The 22863-nt window shown below is 48.8% G+C and overlaps 2 protein-coding genes across 2 annotated transcripts in view; one reads left to right on the plus strand and one right to left on the minus strand.

The window, feature by feature from the left end:
- Positions 1-3257: 3257 nt before the first annotated feature.
- On the minus strand, positions 3258-5179 carry RPL35 (ribosomal protein L35). Its single transcript, XM_086475733.1, has 4 exons — positions 5128-5179; positions 4714-4850; positions 4142-4223; positions 3258-3477 (listed from the first exon to the last, which is right to left on the minus strand). Exons 1-4 carry the CDS (start codon positions 5128-5130, stop codon positions 3328-3330), a joined length of 372 nt encoding a protein of 123 aa, XP_086331859.1. The 5' UTR covers positions 5131-5179; the 3' UTR covers positions 3258-3327.
- Positions 5180-5901: 722 nt separating this feature from the next.
- The window catches only part of SCAI (suppressor of cancer cell invasion), a 42061-nt gene continuing 25099 nt past the window's right edge, over positions 5902-22863 (plus strand). Inside the window, exons 1-3 of the mRNA XM_086475725.1 lie at positions 5902-5954; positions 6136-6180; positions 20823-20954. Of these exons, the coding sequence (XP_086331851.1) occupies positions 5902-5954; positions 6136-6180; positions 20823-20954 (230 nt within the window). The remainder of the gene's footprint in view (positions 5955-6135; positions 6181-20822; positions 20955-22863) is intronic.

Here is a 22863-nt window from a genome sequence, read left to right on the forward strand (position 1 = left end):
GACCACACGGCCGTCCTCTGGGGCTGGCAGGTGAAGCGGGGGCACAGGGCACCGACCGCCCTGCGGAGCTGGCGACACAGGCCAGGCCAGGCGCCCGCCTGGCTCTCTCAGCAGGAACAAGCATCTTCTCCGGAGGAAGCCTGTGCTAGAGCCCAGCACCTCACCTCGGCGTCCATCCAACCTTCGGCGTGGTGTTTCCGGTAACTTCAAGGGCTGCTTGTCCGTGGGATGTCTTCTGTCACGGCACAGGGTGGTTCTGACGGGCTGGCTGGGTTTGCCACCTTGCTACAGGTGAAATAATTCAGCCCCAGGATTTAGTGCGGTGCCAGAAACCCACCTCCTTCCACAAACAGCCGCTGCGGACCGCGCACAAACCGAAGGCTGAGCTGTTCTCCCATTCCGGCTCCTGCTTTGGCACAGGGACGGCTTTTGGGCACAGTCCCAGCTTCCCAGCCGAGTCCCTGGCAGGTCACCCACTCCCCCTCCCGACAGCAGAGCGCTGCGCCCAGTCCCCTCTCCCGGGGGGAGCCGCCTCGCAATTCGCACAACCACCCCCCGTGCCGGGGGCAGAACCGAGCTGAGCACCCGCTGGCTTGCTCTCCATTCACAAGGGCGTACAGCAAAGCCTCAAAAATAGAGCAGATTGTACCCAAACCCCGACTAGATACTGGAGGAGCTGCACAAACCCATTTACCTTCAGAGGGGGCCTGGCTCTGAGCAGGCAGTTGCACTAGAGGCCTCCAGTGGCGCCCTCCAGCCTGAATCGTGCCATGTGGAACTGTGGACCCACAAATCCCGGTTGTGACTTCGGGGTGTTCAGAGGCAGCAGCTTCAAGGTGCTGTTCGTTTTGTCCCTGCAGCTCGGGCACGTGTTTATAGTCTTCTCTGGGCACGATGACGCCATCCAAACCTGTGACTTCTCCTGGGATGATCACTCCCTGGTAATTAGGAGGTTTTCCCCCCTTTTTATTCCCCCCTGCCCCTTGTTGCTGACTCGTAAAGGGCACATCAGCGACCCGTGTCACAAATGGACCTTTTAGACAGATCTCTCTAAGCAGCAACACTGCTCTCGTGGCTGGGCGTGGAAGGTGACAGCCATTTCACCCGCAGCACACCCCGATGTTGTCACCAGAGGCTCTGCAGCACACCCACCTTCTTCCTGTCTGTTTTCAAGCCACCCCCCCAGCTCAGGCCACCCAGGAGCACTCTGGGAAGCCACCAGGGCACCTCACCCACGTTTGCTTGAGCCTGACCCCCTCAGACGCACGGCCAGAGGAGCGTGGGGGCACACACCCCCCTCCAGAAGAGAAGCCCAAAGGCAGACCTGACAGAAGCAGCCTGCCCCAGCACACCCAGCACTCGGGACCAGCCCCTCTCCGGCCCGTTTCAGGCACCAGGCTCCCGGGCCAGGCGATCCTCGCAGCGGCGCGCTCCTGCTTCTGGAGGGCCAGGCGTGCTGGGCGAAAAGCAGGCGCTTCCCCAGGAGCAGCTCGCTGCTGGCACTGCAGGACACGCAGGAACGCCAAGCGTCCTACAGCCCTGCCTGCCTTCCTGGGAACGGCAACACGGGCCAAAGAACAGTTCCCCCCGCCACGCTCGGTCTCACGGCACGCTTCAGCAGCCTGGGCCCCGCGCTGTGCCGTGCCGGGCTGGCTCTCCCTCGCTGCCAAAGCCATCGTGCCCAGGCCCGCCCTGGGCTCCTAACAAAGCCATCCCGCAGCCAGCACTAGCATCACCGTAAAGCCATCCACCCCCACAGCTCAATATAGGGGAAATTCACTTTACCCCACGTAATCAGCCCTCTCTATGGTTAGAACTCGAGGCTTAAAAATTCCTCAGATCTATGCTAAGTTCAGCAAGCAGAATTAAGATCTTTTTCCTAAACAGAATCTGGATCCAATCTAAGGGCCCCCTATCGGGCAGAGAACTTTTCACGTCAGGCTGCATTAGCTAGGCTAACACAAACCATGACTGCTGCAGCACGGACGCTTGAGCAGCGCCGCGGAACTCTTCCTTACACCAGAACCAAAAAAGGTCTTTGGAATCGCGACTCCGTCTCATGGGGGATGGAAAGTCAAACTATTTAACCAGTTCAGCGCTTCACAGGTGAAAGCCTGAGACCAGGGGCTGCCTCGAAACGAGAGGTAACAACCTCCTAGTTCAGCTTCTGTCAAGTCTGGTTTCTCGAGTTCATCTGACCTCGGCCAGTCTTCACAGAAAGAACACTTGGTCTGGAACTCTCACCCCCTACACCTTCCTCACGCCTCACTGGAACTCAGCTCCCCTGCCCACCCGCAGCGTGCGGTGCCGTACGCTGACAACAGCCCGGCTGGACTGTTCTCACCCAAAAGAGCTCCCTGCACGCCACGACAGACACGTCCTCTTTGTACCCCAGCTCCAGGGTGAGCGCGGCGACAGCCTGCAGCCCCGGGCAGGCAGCGCGGCAGCTCGTGCGGGTTGCTGCCTGCAAGCACCCCTGCAGCCCTGCCGCAGGCTCGCTGCGCAGCCGAGCACCCCGACCGAACGTGAGGCACCCGAAAGGCGCCTCTACTGACGGGTGATGTCGGGTGCAGCCTCCGCCTTCACCCCGAGAGCACCCTCTAACCTCCAGGAGCCACTTGCCGAGATTAAATCAGCCGCCAGCAGGAATGAATCCTGAGGACGGCGCTGAACCCGGCTTCCTGGGCAGGAGGCTGCAGCAGCCCCCGACACAGCTCCGGGCAGAGCAGGGACCGGCCACCGGCCAGCCGCCTGCCCGGGGGGGTTTGCCTGCAGGGCCGGGCAGCTCAGCTAGGCAAACCGCTACCTAAGGCCTCTGTCAAGCCAGGGATTCCTTGGTGCTCAGCCAGTCGTGCAGAGAACGAAACAAGGGCTGGCAGAACCCTTCAGCTTCAGCCAGGCCCGCTCACACCCTCAGCACATCAGTCCATCTCTGCGACACCAAACACTGGCACGAGACATCAAACACTTACCCTTAAGCTACCGAAGCGATGAACACTGACTCGCTGTAAACATCGGTCAAGTTTCCATTTCAAATCGACCTCAAGTTAAATACTTTTTACCTTCAGCTGAACCAGCTTCCCAGATCTGTACTCATCTGCCTGTTCTTCAAAGAGAAAAATAATCTTAAGCTCCACGTTGTTAGTATTTTCATTAGCAATAAAGTTCAAATAAACTTTCTGTGAATCCTCTACCGCTCTCCACAAAGCTGACGACTCCTTCATCCCACCACTACCAAAATAACCACCACTGACAGCTTCCCAACACAACTCTGTTTAATGACACAGACTCAGCCAGCAGAATCAAGCCCTCTGGGCACCCCCCGTTTCACGCCTTGATGGCGTACTTCCGGGCAGGGTACAAACGTTCTTTCCGCTGCTGCTTTTTGGTCTTCAGGTTTTCTTCGTGCTTGTTCAACCGGCGGCGCATGGCACGAGTCTTCTTCGGCCGCAGATCCAGAGGCTTGTACTTTTTGCCCTGTTTGCAAAAACGCATAACAGCCGAGTGTAAGAGACTGCAAGGCAGCGACCAGGCACCCGAGCTCACGGAGAGCAGAGCTGCCTGGAAGAGCAGCAGCAGCAGCAGCAGCGCTTGAGGCTTCTTTTGTTGGGACTATCGTTACAGTCTAAACGTTTAAGGGAACTCCTCTTCCCAGGGAGGCAGGAGTTCATTCTAACTTGTACCACTTGTACTAGCCTTGACTCAGGTCGAAGTAATCCTTAACCTTACAAGTCCCAGTTCTTCAAAAGTTCTTTTTTTCCCCACCATTCTACATAATTCAAACCCCAAGAAATAATAATCTCAAAATTATAGGAACTTATTAAGATAAAAGAATTCCTTGGTCACCTGCAACATGATTAAAATTTAGGAAAGAGAGTATCTGCATTTCTGAAACTACACTACAGACCAGAGAAGGAGACTCTCCTGGTAAAAGCAGTCACACCGACCTTACAGAACTCAGGGTAGTCTCAGAATAACATTTAAAAAAGGAACAAACCTTAAAATTGAACATAAATGAGTATTCTTTCCTTGTGTTTAAGCTTTTAAGTAACAATCTACAGAACCTTAGCTCCTTCCTACAAACTATGTATTTGAAAACAGGAAGAGAAAGAAGGCCGCTCTACAAGATCTTTGGATTTACCTTGTAAAACTTCCTCAAGTTCTCCTTCTGCGTCTGATTGATAACAGTTAAGACTCTGGCAATGGATTTGCGCACCACACGTCTGCAGGTGGGAAAAAAAAAGCATGTCTCAGAGCACACGGTTAGACAAGCACTATAGGTTTAAAACCCAAGACACAGCAAACGTGCACACGCTACAACCAAGACCCTGACCCTGTACCGGGTGCAGCAAAGCACTAACACCTCCCGGCACATCCCAGCTCAACATCTCCGAGCAGCGACGCACAAACCGATTTTCGAGCCTACAAATATTTGTTCCTCCTCCATACCATGGTTCTGCTCTCGCTTCACAAGCGACCACGCAGCCTGTGTAAGCAGCTCCCCGACACAGCCCGCCGCGGCCCACACAGCCAAGGTGCCAGCACTCCCCCACGGTACCGGCCAACGGCCGCCACTCCCGCACCCCCTGCTCAAACTGGGGCCCGCTCCTCCGCGGCCTCCCCACCGCACCCCCCCCCCCCCCCCCCAGCCTCCACAACCGCCCAGGCGCTACACCGGCCGCGGGCCCCCCCGCCGGGCCGGACCCTACTTACATCTTGGAGAGCTTGGAGGCGGCCCCGCCAGTCACTTTGGCCACGCGAAGCTGCGACAGCTCCACCTTCAGATCGTCCAACTGCTTCAGCAGCTCCTCCTTCTTCTTCCCCCGTAGGTCTCGGGCCTTGATCTTGGCCTGCGGGAGGCGGACAGGCCGTCAGTCCTGCGCCCGGGACCCCGCTGCGCCCCCCCCGGCCCAGAGCGGCCTTCCCCGCGGCCTCCCGCCGCCCTCAGGCCCCACACCGCCGCCCGCCCTCATCCCCCCCCCCCTACATCACGACGGTGGCGGCGGGGACAGGTCGACAGCGTGTGACAGGGGCGCGGCGGGCTCGGTGCCACCACGGGAGGGCCGGCGAGCCGGTGGCCCCGCGGATGCCGCCGGATTTCCCCAGCAGAGGCAGGGATGCGCTCACCATAATGGCGGCACCGGCACGGCTCGGGGCGGAAAGGACGGAAGCCGCGCGGGGACAGGGGGCGGAGGGTGCTGCCGGCCGGAGCCTACCAACCCGCGGCTGGGCGGGGGGAGGAGCCTGTGCGCTGCGCACCCCCACCGCGGACAGCGCGGTGGTACCGGCGGCGGGCGCTGACAGGGAAGGCGGGAGGCGGCGGCTCAGCGCCGCCGGCCCCGCGGCTCTGGGGCTTCGGCCCCGCGGGAGAGGGCTGCTGCGCGCCGCTCTGCCGCCGCGGCTCGGGGCTGCCGCCGCCCCGCTTCTCTTTCAGCCGCTGGAGCCCCGTCAGAGCGGAGCCGCTGTTCTTGCGCTGGCCGAGGTGCGGCACTCTTACCCCGGCAGCGGTGGGGACGTGACGGCGAGCGGGACGGGAGCGACCACCGCGGCGGAGCGGGGCAGGGGCAGGACGGTGGGCGCAGGTGGCCAAGCGGGACAGAGGGAGCTGATCGGGTCCGGCGCGGCGGGACAGGCCTCCCCGCACGGTGGCGCCGCCGCACGCCGCCTCCCGCCGTATCCAGGCAGCCGCGCGGGAGGGCGGGGGGCTCCCGATGGACGGCCTGTCCCGCGAATCAGAGGGCCACCTCGCCGTTAGCCCGGGCGCTCCCCCAATAGGAGCGGGCGTGGGCGGGGCGAGGCCGGCCCAGACTAGCGTGAGGCGGCAGCCGCGCTCCGCGCAGCCGGAGCCTTCGCCGCGGCGGCGCTGGCGGCTTTGCCCGGGAGCTGGCCGAGGCGGCGCGGATGGTGAGAGGAGCCGCCCGGCAGCGCCTGCCCCGCACCGGCCCGGCCTCCAGGTGCGGGGGGCGGAGCGGCGGCGGCGGCGCGGGCGGGCGCGGGGAGCGGGCGGGGCGGCGGCGGCGGCGGCGGCGCGGGCGGGCGGGCGGGCGGGAGGGAGGGAGGGAGCGGCGGCGGCGGCGGGCGCCTCGGGGCAGGCCCGGCGGCGACGCGCCCCTCACCGCTGTCTCGCCCCCGCAGAGCTCCAGGCCCAGCGGAGAAGCCCTGCCGCAAGCGGAAGCCCAGGTAAGGCGGGAGCGGGCGGCGCGGCAGGTGCGGGCGGGGGCGGCCGGGGCTGCGCGGAGCATCCCGGCCCGGGGGGCTGCTGCTGCTGCCGCCGGCGGCGGCGGTGGGCGCCTGCTGAAACGAGCCGCAGCTTGGCCGGGGGGAGGCTGTGCCGGGGCTGAGGGGCAGCGATGGCGGTGGAGGCTGCCGAGGCCCTGTGGCGGGGTGCGCGGAGCCGCGCTCGGCGCTGCCTTTGCTGGGAACGGAGAGGAGACCGCCGGTGTGACACGTCTCCTGCTTAGGCCTCGGCTCGCAACGCCGCTGCAAGAATTACCAAAACGGCCCCCTCTCTATTATAAACTTCTCCACGCCGCGTGTTGCCTTCCCTCTCGCCACCCGCCTCTCCCGGCTGGCGAGGCTGTAGGTGTGTAGCGTGCCTTTGACAGGTAGCTGCGTCTCTGCCTCAGCAAATGGATCCTTTCGGATGGAATATTGCTGGATTTTACAGGACCTGCCCGTGCAGTGCTGGGTAGCCAAATTGCAAGTTTGACGGGATCATCATGGATTTGTTCTGATGTTAAACTTTTTTATCTCGGCACCTCCCCCTTCACCAAATTCTCGTTTTGTACTGAGAAACACTCTGGGTGATAGGGGATGTGAAATGCCCTTGCGGGTAGAAGCTGGATGATTGTTATGTTGTCACCCCACCCCCCAACTTTTTGCCTGTTACTGGCTATAAAAATGTCAATAACCAAAGGCTGCCCCACGTAAAACATTCAGGATCAAGACTGCAGGTTTTCAGAGTCTGGGTCAAATCTCCCAGCACAGAATAGGACCTGTTTTCATCAAAGTCTGAATTACACTTCTGCAATTTAATAACCAGGCTCCAAGCCTCTGTGCTTAAGCTGTGTCTCTGCTAAGCAATTCTAGTCCTCCAACCTGCAAAATGGATCCCTTAACATAAAAAATGGCCAGATTTTGCAAGAGTTGTCCAAATGCAATCCAGAATTCTCAGCATCTTGTCTAAGCTAATGCAAAGCAGCACTGCTGGGCTGTATGATGACTAAAATGCTAGTATAAGTGAGTCTCCCGGCATGCGTGTGCTCTCCCCCCGTTCCTGTGAGCAACAGCACCGCAGTGTTGGTAGCAGCCTTTGGAAATCGTAGAAGATCATCCTGGTACAGATCTTGCTGTGGAAGTTTGCAGATGCGGTCACTGCATGGTGCATCTTCTCACCTTGCGTGAACCCCGTGGCGTAACAGTTGTTAACTTCCCTTGCTCAGGCTGCTGAGGGAGCGATTAAGAAGCGTGACACCAAACTGTAGGTCATGTTCGTAGAAAAAAAGATGCTTTGTTTTCAAATCGGATAAGTCGCTCTCTTTTAAGATGTTTTGATAAACTGGATCACAATTTATGTTAAAGAAACAATGAGTCACTTAACTGGAAGTGAAGATCGTAATTCTCCAATCATTCTGGGCTGCCTAATGATACAGACAGCTACACAAATGTGATAGCCAGGTTCTTGGCTACAGAAAATATAGAAACCATTCACAGAAACTACATGGAGAAAAGAAGTATTTTGCTGTGTTACAAAGGAGATTGTGATCACTGTTTTATCTTGAAATATAGGTACAACACAGCATCAGAATTCAATTGGCAATCCATGTTCCTTACAAACATCAGAAGATTTTATCACAAAGATGACTAGTTGGGCTAAGCTCTGCATGTAGCAATGATACAGACAGCAGCACCATGTTCTGTGTTCACCGTGCTCTGTTCAGAAACTAGATCTACAAGTGATAACAAGCTGAAAGCAGCGGGAGGAATACATAGCTTGCCTGTATTGTTATTCATGTCTGTGTTCGCTGTTATTTGGCGGAGGGAAGTAATAAAAACGGAGAATAACAATTCCAAACATTGGGAAGCTTATAGCCTGCGTCAGTTCTGCATTGAGATTACATAGTGTTGTCCGTGGTGTGGCACCGAAGGCACAGATTTACAAAGGTGGGAGGACGGGGGCTGTAGCTCTCCCTCCTCTGCTGCCAGTGCCGCTCCTGTCACATGATGTGACTGCACAGTCCTCTGCTCGCACTGCAGCTGCGCTCGCCCTGGCCTCTGCCAGTCAGATTTCGCCTCTTTTGGCATCACTTTTATTCTGGTTTAGCTCTGTTGGCTTTAAATGGAATTGTTGATAAACTGCCGTGGTATAAATGGATAATGGGAATTCATTTGATCGTCTGGATGTGTTACTTTGGCTTATCTTTTATTCTACATGGTGTGCTTTGGGCAAGGGAGGAAGGGTTCTGGTGTGAAAGTCTATTCTGAGGTGATGTTACTGCCTAAATAGCTAAAATTTAACTGTATTTTAAACAAAAAATCCCAACACCGCCCCCACCAACCCCTCAAAGCATGATACAGCTATCAGAGTCTTATTGCAGAAATCTGTGTGTTGATGTCTTTTTATTTTAAGAACTTCTCATAGTTTTTTTTTTTTTTCATGTTCAGTTGGAGCAATCTTTGTAGAAGGAAAACCAGGACCTGTGCACACAAGTTTTATAATAATTTTCTGTGGTATTCTTGGATAGGAACGTTCTGCAGGCTTGGCTTTTGTAGCTGAGTTGCTCTCTTTAAGCACATAAGCTCTGCTCTGGGTATGTAGTTTTTAAACAGGCTGGAAACAGGGGTATGGAAGGGGGTACGTGTTGCAGCAGAAGGAAACGGTTTAAAGGAGTGAACCGAATTGTGTGTGGGAGCTGCATGGAGGGTCAAATAGAGGTCTGTTTCTATAAAGTATGCAAGTTAGTTGCCAACACAAATACTACCTAGCAGTTTACATGTGCTGCGAGAATGCAGTACAGCCCTGCAACAGGAATAGGATAGAATAACCATCAGTCGGGTTCCCTGAGGATGTCAGTCAAGAAAGGAAGCGTGTGGTGCCAAAAAGCCTGGATTCAACAGCAGGTTTAGAGGACTTGTCGTTTGAAGTATTTTTAATTATGGCTATTATTATAATGGAACACAGACGAGAAGCTGAATTTTTAAAAAATATAATTAAAGCAGAAGTCAGCAGAGGGATTTCTCTGCTGTGTGGCAGAAGAACGGTGCAGGAGCAGTTCCTGCTCAGGAGGGTGAATTCCCAGAGCGATGACACATTTTGTGCAATTCCCAAGTGTGCTGGCAGCTTACTGCCAAATACCGGTTTGGAGGGAAGGAGTGAACTGAACGGATCAAAAAGCTTTCCCGAGCTTGTGCTGCATTCTTTTGTCAGGGTAAGGTTCCAGTTGGAAAGCAGCCATTGACACCTTGGCTGCGAATGCTGACAAGATGCAGAGTGTGATGATAACTGCCCTCTGGATCAGACGCTGGCCTGAACTGCCATTTGGGCCACCTAGTAAATAATTGGACTTGCTAGAAAGGAGGCTCTCCATCACGTTAACATCAAGCTGTGTTGTATAGCTCTGTTCAGTGTTGAACTGGTGAGTGTGCACCAAAGAGTTAAAACATCAGTCGTTTTCCAAGTAAAGAAAGAAAAAAATCTGTCTTGTAACTGGGATGCTTTTCAGGAACTTGGCCGCTCTGGATGCGAGAGGCATGTGCTTTTCCGCCCTGCTTTAGGTGATGGCTTAGTTCAAGGGGGCCCAGATTTGGCTCAGTCAACAGTTCTGTTGGCGTCTTGCCACCAAATGTGCATAAAATGGAGCTGACTGCAATTCCCTCCTCACTCTAACATGGAGGGGCAGCCCAGAGAGACCTGAGGCCCCGGTATGCCTTGCTGGAGGTTGGCTTGGCTGTGAGAGTTGTACTGGGATGTGTGGTCCCTGCAGCACAAGCTGTTGTATTGTGACTCGATCGTTGCTGTCGAGTCCCTGGGTTGTATTTTGGTGTCTTGTCATAACTAATGCATTTCAGCCCTTGTGCCTGAGCTTCCAAAATTCTCCCTTCTCGCAGTGGATTACGTGCCTCTCCAGATGTACGAGGTTCATATCTCACTTGCAGACTCTTCCGATGATTTTTGTGGCTTATGTGCATTGCCACAAAATCGAGATAAAACACAACTGGCATTTTAGCTGCTCCAAGAACACTGTCTGTAAATAAACCACTAAATAGTTTAGCTTGTGAAATGTAAATACACACAGCTCAGCCCTCAGCAGCTGATGGTGTTTTTCTATCTCCCTTCTTCCCCTCCCACCCCTGCCAAGAGTGGGCTAGCCTGATGTTCTTTTTGCTATCACTCTTTCATACAATGCAAATAACTACTGAGTACCGTGTAGGTGGTATGCAGGCACCACTACAGGTTCATAATTTGAATTTGGATGGAAGGAAACACTTGCATCCTCTTCCACACTACTGCTGAACCATCTTCTGGGGCTTCCTGGACTCTGATGACCCAGAAACTCTGTCTTGGTTTGACTTTGAGCTTGAGCTCATTTTTAGTAGCAAGCTAGTTAAGTCAGTAGAAGAGCAGAGGCCCAACTGTGATGACATTTTTAGCCTTTGCCCTTTCTTCATCCTATACACAAAAGGTCATGAACTGCAGTGAAAGAGGGATCACAGAGGGCGCAGAATGGACAAAGGTGGAACAAATTGCCAGTGGCAGAAACATAAAGGAGAGAAGCAAAAGTTTTGTGTTATGAAGGTAATTGAAAAAGGCCACGTGCATCCCATGGTGATATCATGTCTCTTGCATTTATAGTGAGTCTGCCCGTAGAGAATTCGGCAGAGTCTGCTGGTGAGGTGTGGCTTAGATGATCTCAGTGTAGAAGGCAGGAAGGGACAACGCTGTTTCCATGGTGTGATGTTAATGAGCAGCTCCGTGTTATTCTGGGAGAAAAGATGCCAAGGCTGCACTTCTGGCTACAGACAGGTGTGCTTTAAGCAATAAAAGGATTTTTAAAGATGTGCAAAACAAATTGAAATCCTGCCTCTATAGGCTAAGTGCTTTTTTTGAAGCTAAAATAATAGGATTGACACTGCATGCTGGATATTTAAACTCATTTGACTCAGAATGGAGTTGAATTTGTGGCATGGCTGTTGCCCTACGGGACGTCTTGAGACCATTCCTGCTGAGATGTCAAAGGTAATGCAGAGGTGGCAGCTCACGTTAACTCTGACGTCTTAATATGAGACAGTGTTCGCAAACCTTCTGGACTTCTGATATGCTGAGGAATGAATTACACATTCCTGTGAAAGTATTAAACTTTCAGTTTGCAGTAATAAAATAAAATTACTGTATAATTGTGTGTGCCTGCTCTCTGTCATTTCCACTTGCTATAGCAGCGTGCATCTGGAGATTTGTGCGTTTTCTTATGTATCCCCTTCTCTCTCCTTTCCCCTTCTTAGGAAACAAAGTCTATGCAGTTGCACAGTGAGGCTGCTTTTTTCAGTCAGCCACATTGTAGTATGTTTACAAAAATAGAAGTTTTTCACCATCCTAGTTCACCTGCTTTTCTCCCTGGTGCCCTTTGAACAAACACCCAGGCAGAGAGAACACAATTCGACCAGTGTTATCAGCTAAATAAAATAAATACTTATTTCTCTTTCTTAAGTTACATTTTAAGTGGCTTTTTATTGTGTCATTCAAACAAAAAACGCCTCCAAAGCCTGGGCTCTGCCAAGTCCTTTTCATTGTGTATTCTGTGGGCATGTTTGTACAGCAGCGAGCATGGCTGGTACAGGAATGCTCTAGTTGTCCTTTAAAGCAGACCTGGGCACTGCTCTCCTCCTGGACCACAGACCCTGTCAGGAGTCCAGGTGTGGGCTCAGCCTGCCCACAGATGCCTCCCACAGCATCCAAGCGAGCTGCTGTGAAAGGAGCATGGTCCGTCTGGCGGAGCTGCAGCCACTGCAGTGCAGACGTGCCCTGAGGTGAACAGCGGCTGGGGATGAGAAATGTCTCTGTTTGGTTCCAACTTCTACTAAAAACCTTGGAATAATAAAGAAATCCTTTCCCCCCCCCATATATTTTATAAAGAAATGGTCTGATGTGTAACTGCTCCTCGCTCTTCCCTCTGAAGTACTGACTCCAGTGGTCTGTGAAGCTTTCAGTGCGTGCGTGCCCATGTGTATGGGGGAGCTGTGCTTTGTTTCAGTGTTGCTTGAGTAGAACCAGCTAGTGTCTCGGGAACTTTGGGACGGTGGCTCTCGATGGAGGATTAGGTATTCTGGCAAGAGGAATGAATTTGAGCTGTAATTAATCTTGTGTTGTCTGAGGCTCTGTCAGGACTAGCACTCTGAGCAGATCTCATGGAAACGCACAGATGGTTTTCCCAAAACGTGCAGTATAGCTTTGAAAGAAAATGCAAGAGGCGAGTATGCCAGTCTAGAGAAGAAAAGGAGAGGCAAACAGAGAACAAAGGTAGACATCTTCCTTGGCGAAGGGAAGATTGGATGTTTCTTGGTAGAGATTTGGGACACGGTGGTTCCAGGCTTCAGCAATGAATGATGAAGAGCTCAGTTTTATCTGTGTTATTAATTTGCAGATAAGAAACAGATATCAACTGGGCACCTGGCTTTATATCACATCCCTTTTGGCAATAATGCTGTAGGAGATGTGTCAGGATGAAAAGTGGAAAGAGAGCTGGTATCTTTGACTGAGGGTTTGAGACCTTTAAAATCCTCATAGTTTGGCACGTATTTTCCACCATTGGTTTCTGTGGAGAGCAGTTCTGATAATGTCTTACTGTGGGGCAGTTCCTGTATCAACAAGATAGATGTGGAAGTGTGTTTGCTGTGCTTTTCAGTTACCACTTGCTTCTGTAAGTAAGGAGTGGGAAGCATTTGACAGAGTTTATATTTCTCTGCTGTGATTTCCTGATTAAAATGGTAAAACTGTCCATGGAGCTGTGAGTGAGGATGCAGCCATCGCTGACCCTTGTCACTAGTTTGTTGTCTAAGCACATACTTCCTGCTCAACTCCAGAATTTCAATATTAATCACAGCTTCAACTGTAAAGCCCAAGCCAGTCGTATTTGATGCAAGGAATGAAACTCCAGATCAGCAGGAGTTTAGGACTTGTAGTTCATATGGCAGTTTACTGTTCTGTATTACATCTGTGTCAGAAAGTTCTGATTCCCAGGCTAAAGATTAATCAGTATAGTCAACCCACCCTAGTTCACTGCTTGGTTTGCAGTTTGCTGTCTTCAGGTGGGTAGGCAAAAAAAAAACCAACAAGAGCTTTTATTCCAAAAAAGGAATGCCCTTCCTCGCCCTCCTGTCCCCATCCCCAACATCAGCCATCCTGGATTGTCCTGTTAGGTTTGCGTCTGCTGTCCTGTTCAGAAGGTTGTGTATGGGTTATTTAAGGGACAGAGCTGAAGGCTCAGTAATCAAAACAGCTGGAGCCTGAAATAAAATACAGATTCTCATTCTAATTTTAGCCAAGAAGCTTCACTGGGTCACATTGATCAGTCCCCTGCATTGTAATAAATTTGTTCCTGTGCATAGTGTGAGTGTTTAACATCCAGCCTTTACCCTTGGAAGGCTGGAATGCCATGGAGATCAGGATTTGTAAGGCGTGTGAGGTCACCTGTTAAACGACACGAGTGACGTGTGCTGATTTGTGGAAGAGTTGCCGCTGAAAGATGCGCTTACGACATCATATAATTTTTTCTGGAAGTGATAGTTTAAAGTATAAATGTCTAAAAATTTAAGACCAAATTCTTCTGGTTTTGACCTAAGAAAGACAGGTTGTATATCATATACGTGAAGTGTCTGTACTCCGTACTGCTTGTGTTCAGTTGCACGGACTCTGATTTCCTTGGTAAAATACTAGATGGAACAAATGTGCCACTGAAGTCTTTGTAATGAGATTGTGTGCCTCTAGTAGTACAAGATGAAAGTTTTAAGTCTAATGCTGATGTTCTAGTGAGAAGAGAGCTGTTCTTTCAATTGACCATTTAGGTGGAGTAGATAAAGCACTGCTAATAGGTACTCACGGTTTTTATCCTCTAAATACTCACGTGATGAGGCTGTCCAGGTTGCTTGGAAGGCAGGAGATGCTCAAGATTTCCACAACTGAGCAGAAGCGATGGCTTAAAAAAGACAGGTCAGTTGTGCAGGTGCTCTGTCAGGAGGTCAAGGTGCCACGTCCAGCCAACTCTGCTGCGCAGCTCTGGGGGACTGCCCCTGCCTCAGCCGAGTTTGTACACTCCTCCCTTCCGCCTGTACAGCATGCCGACGGTTACAGTGTCACTGAATTGTCTCTGGAGTGAGGTTGTATTTGCCTGTACGTGTCGGGTGTGACGTTACGACACCCTCTTCTACCAGGCAGCTGACTGGCAGGTTGCGGTGATCCTGGCTAAGAATGAAATCTGGCTAAGGAGATGCGTACGTAATTCAGTTATTTAACATATCTGTGCTTGCCTTTCTTTGTCAGCTTGATTTCCTTGGACCAGAGTGTTCTTTCACAAAGCGTGTCTCGCTTGACAGGCCTGAGCCCCGGTACAGGGCCAGGGGGGAGAGCGTACCGTTGGCTTCAGCACGCTTTTTCCCTTCCAGCTGAGCCTGGAAAACCTTAGCCGAAAGACAGCAAACCACAGGGAAGTGGAAACGTGTGTGGTGTTAAGTGACACATAACTTTAAAAATACTGGCTAGCATCGTGAAACTTCACCCTTCCTCCTGCTGCCCTCCAGCTCCAGGGCTTTGCATAGTCTTGCCATCCTCTGGGCTGCCTGTAAGCTCTTCTGCCCTGGGTGCTGCAGTGGGCTGGATGTGTAAAATCTATTAATGTATTGTGCTGAGCAAACCTGGAATTGTGTGTTCTGCCAGTGTGTGGGAAAGAACCTGGCACACGACGTGCAGTGCTTGGCTAGCACAATTTTTCTGCCTTGTATGGCCTGAGGAGTTGGCAAAATCTTTGAGAGAATAAGTTCTGCTGGAAGTCACCATTTTCTGACTCCTTTTAACAGTCTTTTAAACTCGTGTTTCAGTGTCTCCTATTGCAGGCTCTGGAGATCGTTATTTTTAACGTGTGCTACTTAAGAAAAAAGAATAATTGTTGTGCAAAACAGCCCAACAGTTTCTTTTGTGTGAAAGAAAGCAAAAAGCATCAAACACAAGAACAAAAAATTGAGTAGGTGATACTTCTGGTAGAGCTGGGCTGTCCAAAGTGGGAGAACTGTCTGTAGAAGAGGAGCACGGATCTGTGGGGTTACTTCTAGTATCAAAGAGAAGGAGAGGGCCACATTGTGGATGTACTACTGGTTGCATTTTATTTATATTTTTCATTTGGAGCCTAGCAGTCCCTGAGGAAAGGGCGATGTCAGTAGCTATATTCCTCCCGTTGCTGTGCCCACTTGCTGATTCTAATAATAATTCTGTCTGTGATGCTGCTGCGTTACAACGCAGTCTCTAGCGCAGGGAAGACCTCCTCCTTGCCCGAGCTGCTCGTGATAGTAGTCCTTTCTTTGTACAGCACCAATTACCACCCCCTCCGGAGCATGATAAGCCAAACCCAATGCACGAGACAACTAATTTTATTTTCCTTCTCTCTCGGCTGGAAAAGCCAGCTTCACCTATCATTTAACGGCTCCTGTTGTCCTTTTTCTTTCCATCTTCCCTTCCCATCATTCCTTCATATTTAGGCATGTGCTGCAGCTGAGTGAAACCAGGGTTTGAATTGCAGCAGCGCCTGCCTCATGTCTGTAACGAAAAATGCTGCCTTGAGATCTGTAGAAGAACTACCTTCTGGCAGCTTTTCTAAAGATATCTCACAGAGGGAAACTGTCATGCTTATTACTACTCCACTTAATTCTTCACTGCTTTTATTTCTCTCTTGGTTGAACCCCTTATTTCTTTTCCTGATTATGTTCTCCTAGAAGGGAGAATCTGTTTGCCCATGATGTGATTAAGTCTGAATCTTTTTATAATGTATTTTCTGTATGGTGGTGTTTTATGATCATCATGCAGCTGATTCTGACATGTAGTGAGTAAGAGACAAGTCCATTCTAAGTAGGACTCACGCTTACTTTTTGAAGTGTAACCTTTAAGGATTTTCAATAGGACTTTCCACTATACTGTGTACACGTGTAAATACACTGGATAGTTTAGAAGTCCTCCTGTGTTCTGAGTGCAGTATGTGGCAGAGCCAGAACGTGCCTTTAATTATCTTGCAAGAGGGTGAAACTTGACCTTATCCCTTGTCACTCTCCAAGGTTGATTGTTTGGAGCGTACTCCCTCTGTCATCCCAGAGGTGTTGGGCTCTCGCATCTGTTCTATCCCACGGGCAAGTGTGCTTGCATCTTCAGGTCATTAAGAACACAGACAGTTTCCTCATTGTGTGTGGGTAACTAAGGTTTCCTTTCATTCTGCTTCTAGCTGTGATTTAGCTGTTTTGTTATAATAACGCAGAAACAAAGAGGGCACATCGAGGCTTCTGTGTTTAATTTATTATGTATTAATGGAATAGCTTTTCGTGAGCACCCAGAACATTCTCCGTTCATTCTGATGTCTCAGCTCAAGTGTCTTCTGGTCACCCCCTCCCTCTAAGAGTGTCCGTAGAAAATGAGGTAAATTTTTGCATCTGTCTTACTGTAAGTTTAGGTGCTTCAGGTTGAGTGAGAGCAATACCATCAACGTGTTTAACAAACAATGAAGTTAGGCCAAGCACGTCTGAAAAGCCAGCAGGTACAATTTTTACAGACCGTGATACAGGGCAGAGTTTTTAGAGCTCCTCAGAGAGTGCTGTTCAAAGCCCTGTTTAGAATAAGCATTAAACGTGAATTTTAACGTTTAACGAAACGTAAATTGAAAGCATGCTGACCAAAGTATGCCGTGAGTGTTTTACGCCAGGTCTAACATGCAAGTCTTTCTTCTGTGCCGTTTGAAATACATATGGTGGTCCAGATTAGAACCAGGTAGAAGATGTATTTGGAATGCTGAATGGTAGGGATGTTTTCACGGCAGCAACTATGGTAATGAATTTTTTTGTAGTTTACTACTCTTAGCTGTATTTCAGTCTTTTTTGTATCAACATCCTATTCCTGAGTATTGGTTTTAATGGAAATTAAAATCATGAACAAATGTGGAAGTCTTAGCAGAAGGTCTGTGAAAATTTTGCCGTCACACATACACACAAGAAGTTTGAGCTGCAGTACCTTAACAATAATAAGTACCTCTCTGTTTTAAATCACTGTTTTGGTCACGTTCGGTAGTCGTGCCTTACAGTGATAGCCTTCCCTGGAACACCGAGAGCATCCCATGTTTGTGATGGTCATCACTGCTTAAATAATATAAAATGTAGGGGTAATAATATGCAGTGGAACTGTTACGTTTTTCAACACAATCTAGTTTTTATTGTCTTTGCTAAGTTCATGTGACATACAGTTATAGTGGAAGTCTTTTATTGTTGTAGTAAGACGTTGCCTGGCAGGGAGGCCCTCTATGCATACAAAACAAAGTTGCTTCTTGCAAATGAAGCTGAACTTTTTGTAAGTAGTCCTCATTTTAGAGGATACAGGGTTTTGTTGTCTTCTCCCCGAACTAATCATCTATCTCTGTATTCTAATGAATTTTTTGTTCTCCTGTCCCTTTCATATTTGTGTTTCTGGTGCTTCACTTTTAAAATTTTATTTTATTTTTTTAGGTCTCTGCTTTTTGTGCTTGTGGCAATTTCACTGTAAAATGGAACTTGATCAGGCATTTATTGATAGTTTGGTCTGTAAAGCAATACAAGCCAAAGTGTTCATGTGTGTAGGCACATGTTGGTGTATGTGGCTTTTAAGGTCTCAGCTTACTCAGTTGTAGAGTGAAGATGTAATTTTGCAGTACTGTAGTTTCACATCTTCTGGGTGGAACAGTCTGTTTTACCAGTAGGGGCTTTTTTCTGGAGATAAGTTTGAGTTACTGAAACTTCATTTCCTCTCCTTCAAAGAGTAAATCCCTGATGATTCTAGTAAGTGTGCTCCTTTTGTATGCTGCTTCATCTAAGTCTCTGCCTCTTACTCCTCACCCTGGCTACATAATAGCACATTTTAGCCTAAACTCAGGCTACTGGTTGCCTTAATACCATCTGTGTGGCTTGATTGCAACAATCATTTTTTTCATTTCTGAATCTGTGAATAAAGGAAAACCTGAATGTCCTAGTGGAGCATCTCCAGGGTATACTAATCTTCAGATCTCTGTGCGATGTCAGAATGTGCTTACATGTGTTTGTTTCCTAGGTTCCTTCATCAGCAGTCTCTGACAAGAAGGCAGGCTGTTCCCTCTGCTTTTGGCAGTTTCTTTTCATGAGCAAAAAAGGTGCTTTTGCCCTCTGCTTCAGTAATAGGTCCAAACCCACCTGCCAACAGCCATATCAGGAGGCTGACCACACAGAATATTCTCCAGTATTTTGTTTTCAGTTTGGGAATCTCTCTCTTTTTTTTTTTTTTCTTTTTTTCTTTTCTTTTCTCAGTTCTTCCCACTTTCCACAAACTAGTATTGTGCTAAATATTTAGAAACTGGCTGGGCTTGGAGTAGGCTTTCAAAATACGGCTTAATTGGCTATAACCTGAAACAGGTTTTTTTCTCCTTTCTCTGCAGCAAGTATTTTTCCTGCTTTCCGATACCTTTCAGATCAGCAGGCAGTGAATTTTCCAGCATATCTTCCACTGATTGCATAAATGGCCCTGTTTGCTGTGGGTCTAGTGGACTCCCTCGATGTGAGAACTGCGGCTGGTTTGACTTGCCCGCGCCAGGGCTGACACAGATTCAGTTGGCCAGGGTTAGCAGCGGGTGGGGCAGTGGGGTGGTATCACTCAAGGGTAGCATAAAATCAAATTGACTTTACAATTGAATTAGAGGAATGATATACAGGCTGTGTGAAACATCCTTTGTCATTTAAGCAAGCTACTCAATTTTTGAAAATGTATCTGAAGCTGCTCTAGAGTTCCTGGTCTACCACGGTGGAGTGCTGCAGAGCCCAGGGACCTCGCCGCAGGATTTAGGTCACCCTTGCTGCGGAGCACACAGGACCTGGGGTATTGTCCCTCTGCCTGAAATTCCTGAGTCGCCTCCTGGCTACTTCTGACATCTGGTTTTCAGCTCTCGCTGTTCACTTCGATTTCATACGTTGGTGCTTTAAGTACTCGGTGTTGTTTGTTTCGCGCTGTGTGAATGTAAACGTTCAGAGATTTCAGACACAGGCTGGCGCTTCACAGTATTCGTGTCCTGCTTGCTAGGCTCACCCAGCGGCTTCTGACATCTGGTTGGTATGTTTTGAACTCCCTTATGCTGTCTGGCACCCATGTTGCAGTTGCCTGACGGTACAGAGACTTCCTACCTTTTTCTGGAACTCTTCAACAGGCGGTTTGTGCAGCGCGCCCCGTGTCATTGCACTAGTGCTCTAGTGCGCTGTCACGTGGGCGTGGAAAGACGAGTAAATGTGTGTTGCGAGTAAATGTGCACTGCACCTCGTCTAAACTGGGAAATCACGAAACTGCTTGGTTGGCAGGGCACGCTCTCTAACTTATCCCTGAAAGCTGAGGGGGAACTTCCAATTTCTTCCACATTTGGTAGGCACAAAGTGTTTGTTCAGGGAAGTATTTCTAAAGTCGATTGGGTTATTGTGAAGGTGTCTCGTGACAATTGATGAAAGATGCTCCTGGGTACTTTCCAATGACTGTAAGGAGTTAGCTTTGCCATTTCCTGACTGGAATTGGGACTTGCAGGTAATTATTTGTGCAAATAGCATCCAAACAAAGCTTCTGCACAAATGGAAGCTTGTTGCTTAACAAAACTGCTTACCAGAACCGGTAGAGAAGTTGCTGAAAGTAAAAGCTCTGCATTTGCCCAGTTAGAGGTGTGTTTATCTTGCACTAAAATTCTTAGAGAGCACAGAAGAGCTAAAGACCTGGCAGCCATTTTCAGAGGAGCATGTTTTGTTGCTGCTGCTGGGAAATCTGTAGCTCACCTTTGGAACCTGAAAAGGATAATTTTATATCTCTATGTATGTTTCAAATAAGATTTTAAAAGCCACTCTGCCTTTATAGGCTTTTCTATTCCCTTACTTACTCAATACTAGGATTATCTACATTATATCTTAGGGTTTTGTTCAGGTGATTACTGTGCAGTATGACATTTTGCTCATATGAACAGTAAAAATAGATCTGCAGGTATAATTGTGGGCAGTGCAAGCCATGGAATTAAACAGTCATAAGGGAGTAGAGAGGAAGCAGAATATTTTTTAGCATTCTGTCTGAAATTGCTATGTTTTAGCAATAGGAACTAGTGAGCTACAGTTTTCAGCAGTTATAGAAGAAAAAGAAGTGTGAACAGAACTGAGGCTGGTCTCTTTAAATACGGCTGCAGGATAAACACCTCTGCAGAAAGGCAAATTTAGAGAGGATTTCTTTGTCCAGGTATGAAACCCAAGTACTGTTTGTGTTGCCGTCCTTTTGTTGGCAGTTTTGTGTTTGTGAATACAGTCCTCGGAGTTATTTTATTTTATGGCTCTTGTACCACTTTTATTTTTAATTTTGCTCTGTTATCTAGTGCATTGTGTGATAATTAGTCCCGTGCTTTGATTCTCAGCTGTTATTTTTAATGAGTCGTGAGAAGAGTAACCTGTGGGAGAATTGCATGCTCTTTGTTACCATCCCCATGGAACCGTACGTGCGTCTAATCTGGATGAGTTAAAGAGTAGCCCTCAATTTTTGAGTAATATGACTATTTTCTTCTTCACAGGACTGTGTTTGCCCTAAAAGAAATCATGTCATCAGGAGGAGCTGAAGATGATATTCCTCAAGCAGAGAGGAAAACAGTGACAGACTTTTGCTACTTATTGGATAAATCTAAACAGCTATTCAATGGCTTAAGGTTAGTGCATTTTTGACAGTATCCCTTCAGAAAAGCATTGGAACGTGCACTTCAGTGATGCTGAAGTCAGTTGTGTAACGAACATTTCGAACTCAAACCCAGTAAGTTTGTTCAGGAGAGAACAACATGTACCCATGTATGGGTCGTTTTGGACCGTGTACGTAAGAATGTCTGTAGGAGCAGAGGTTCACACCTTTCTTCTGAGACAGTAGGGAGGGGAATGTGAGAAGGGTGAGCTGAATGTCTAGGTCGTGTCAGTTAACAGTAAAATAGAAGTTGGAAATTCTGTGAAATTGATAGAATGTATGAAGTACACAATGAAGGACTAGGTGTGGCTATGTACAGTCAGCAGCATACAAGTCCAAACCCCCACAGTCTCTGTACCAAAATGAAAAGGGATGAGAAGGATTGGCCTAGATTGGAGGGAAGTGCGGGGAGGGAATATTTTTGGGGGAAGAAATGTAGGAAGATAAACGGGAACATCCAAGCTGTAGCCTGTATGTGTCTGGTGAAACAAATGCTTAATCTGAACTGTGGAGAAAGGTAAAATCTGCATTTATCTACAAAGTATCTGCCATGATATCTAGAAAATCTTAACTGTTTTGTCAGCACCAATAAGAAGGGGAATAAGAGTAAGGGGAGTTCAAGGAAAATAGTTCATGTTTGGACAGTGATATAGGCATCCTGTTGATGTCAATATAGGCTGAGTTAAAGATTACGTATTTAAGAGTTGGTTTATTTCTAAGCTTTGCTGTAGAGTCTCTTAAGCAACATGATTTTTAGCTCATGTTGGCAGTTCAGTCTTTTACTGGTCTCTGAGTAATACTGTATGTTTGGGCCCATATAGCTTGCTGTTATTCAAACACAGATGGTTAGCAAAGATGTTTTTAATTCCTCCCCCCCACCCCCTGCTATCGATAATCCTTTCATGTGCTTTGGAAGTTGATTACCAAATCCAAAACAAACAGTTTGTGCTCCAAAATCTGAACAGTAAATGGGCAGTAGAGACAAGGCGTTCTGGGTGATTGCATTCGACACCCCATGAAACAGAGTCTAAAGCAAAAGGACTGAGATCTTGAGGCCAGGATTTTCAGGAGCATATATGCCATTACACTGGCTTTCTGATGGAGCTTGCTTGAAATTTTGGACTGAGTCACTGAAGAGTACGAATTAATACAGTTCACTTGCTGCTCAAGTTCAGATCACAGAGATGGCAGAGTACCTGCAGCGATTCTGTCTTTTCCTTTGGGCGTGGAGGGAGTTAGTACCTGTATCCGATTTCCAGATGAGAGATGCAGTTTCTGTGTATATCCGTGGTACTTTGCCAAAAAGTCAACCTTCTTCTCCAGCCAGATGAAAAGAAAATGGAAAATACCTTTGGATGAAATTTGGGCAATAAAAACAGAGAGGTGGGCTTCAGCAGCTGGCTCTGCTGTGTGAAAATAAGAACGTACCGGAGCGGGAGCCGACATCTGGCCTTACTGTAACTTGACACAGTAGTGTAGTTGCTTCTTGCACCGAATTTGACCACCATTCATAAGGGCTGTGATTCCTATGGGCATAAGGACTGGATAAAGCACCATTATGATTTTCAGGTATCTCCTCTGTTAGTGCTTGTTCTCTTCTGGGTAGTTGACCTGGAAATGACTTGGCAAGTACCCTAATTTTTAGTCCAGTTGCTTGCTTTTCCTTCTAGCATAATAAATGCATTTGATGCATGCCTGCCTCCTTCTGTTTTGAAGATGATGATGGCCTTTGCTGCTGTGTTTTATGCCATTCTCTTGTATCTACCATGTTTTATGGAAAAGAAGTGATGGGGGAGGGAGAGGAGAGCAATGATTTCCTTCCTGAAACCTCCTTTGGGCACTTCAGCTACAGGGAACTGAGCCTATAGCTGTGTTGGCAGCTG

This window comes from Leptosomus discolor, chromosome 19, assembly GCF_034619465.1.
Source record: "Leptosomus discolor isolate bLepDis1 chromosome 19, bLepDis1.hap2, whole genome shotgun sequence".
Classification (NCBI taxonomy): domain Eukaryota; kingdom Metazoa; phylum Chordata; class Aves; order Leptosomiformes; family Leptosomidae; genus Leptosomus; species Leptosomus discolor.

What these genes read in the sequence shown, in the direction of transcription:
- RPL35 (XM_086475733.1), bottom strand. An exon ending in GCCTCCAAGCTCTCCAAGAT is followed by an intron (nt 4,224 to 4,713) that starts GTAAGTAGGGTC and finishes TCCCACCTGCAG; the next exon opens with ACGTGTGGTGCGCAAATCCA. An exon ending in ACTTGAGGAAGTTTTACAAG is followed by an intron (nt 3,478 to 4,141) that starts GTAAATCCAAAG and finishes TTTTGCAAACAG; the next exon opens with GGCAAAAAGTACAAGCCTCT.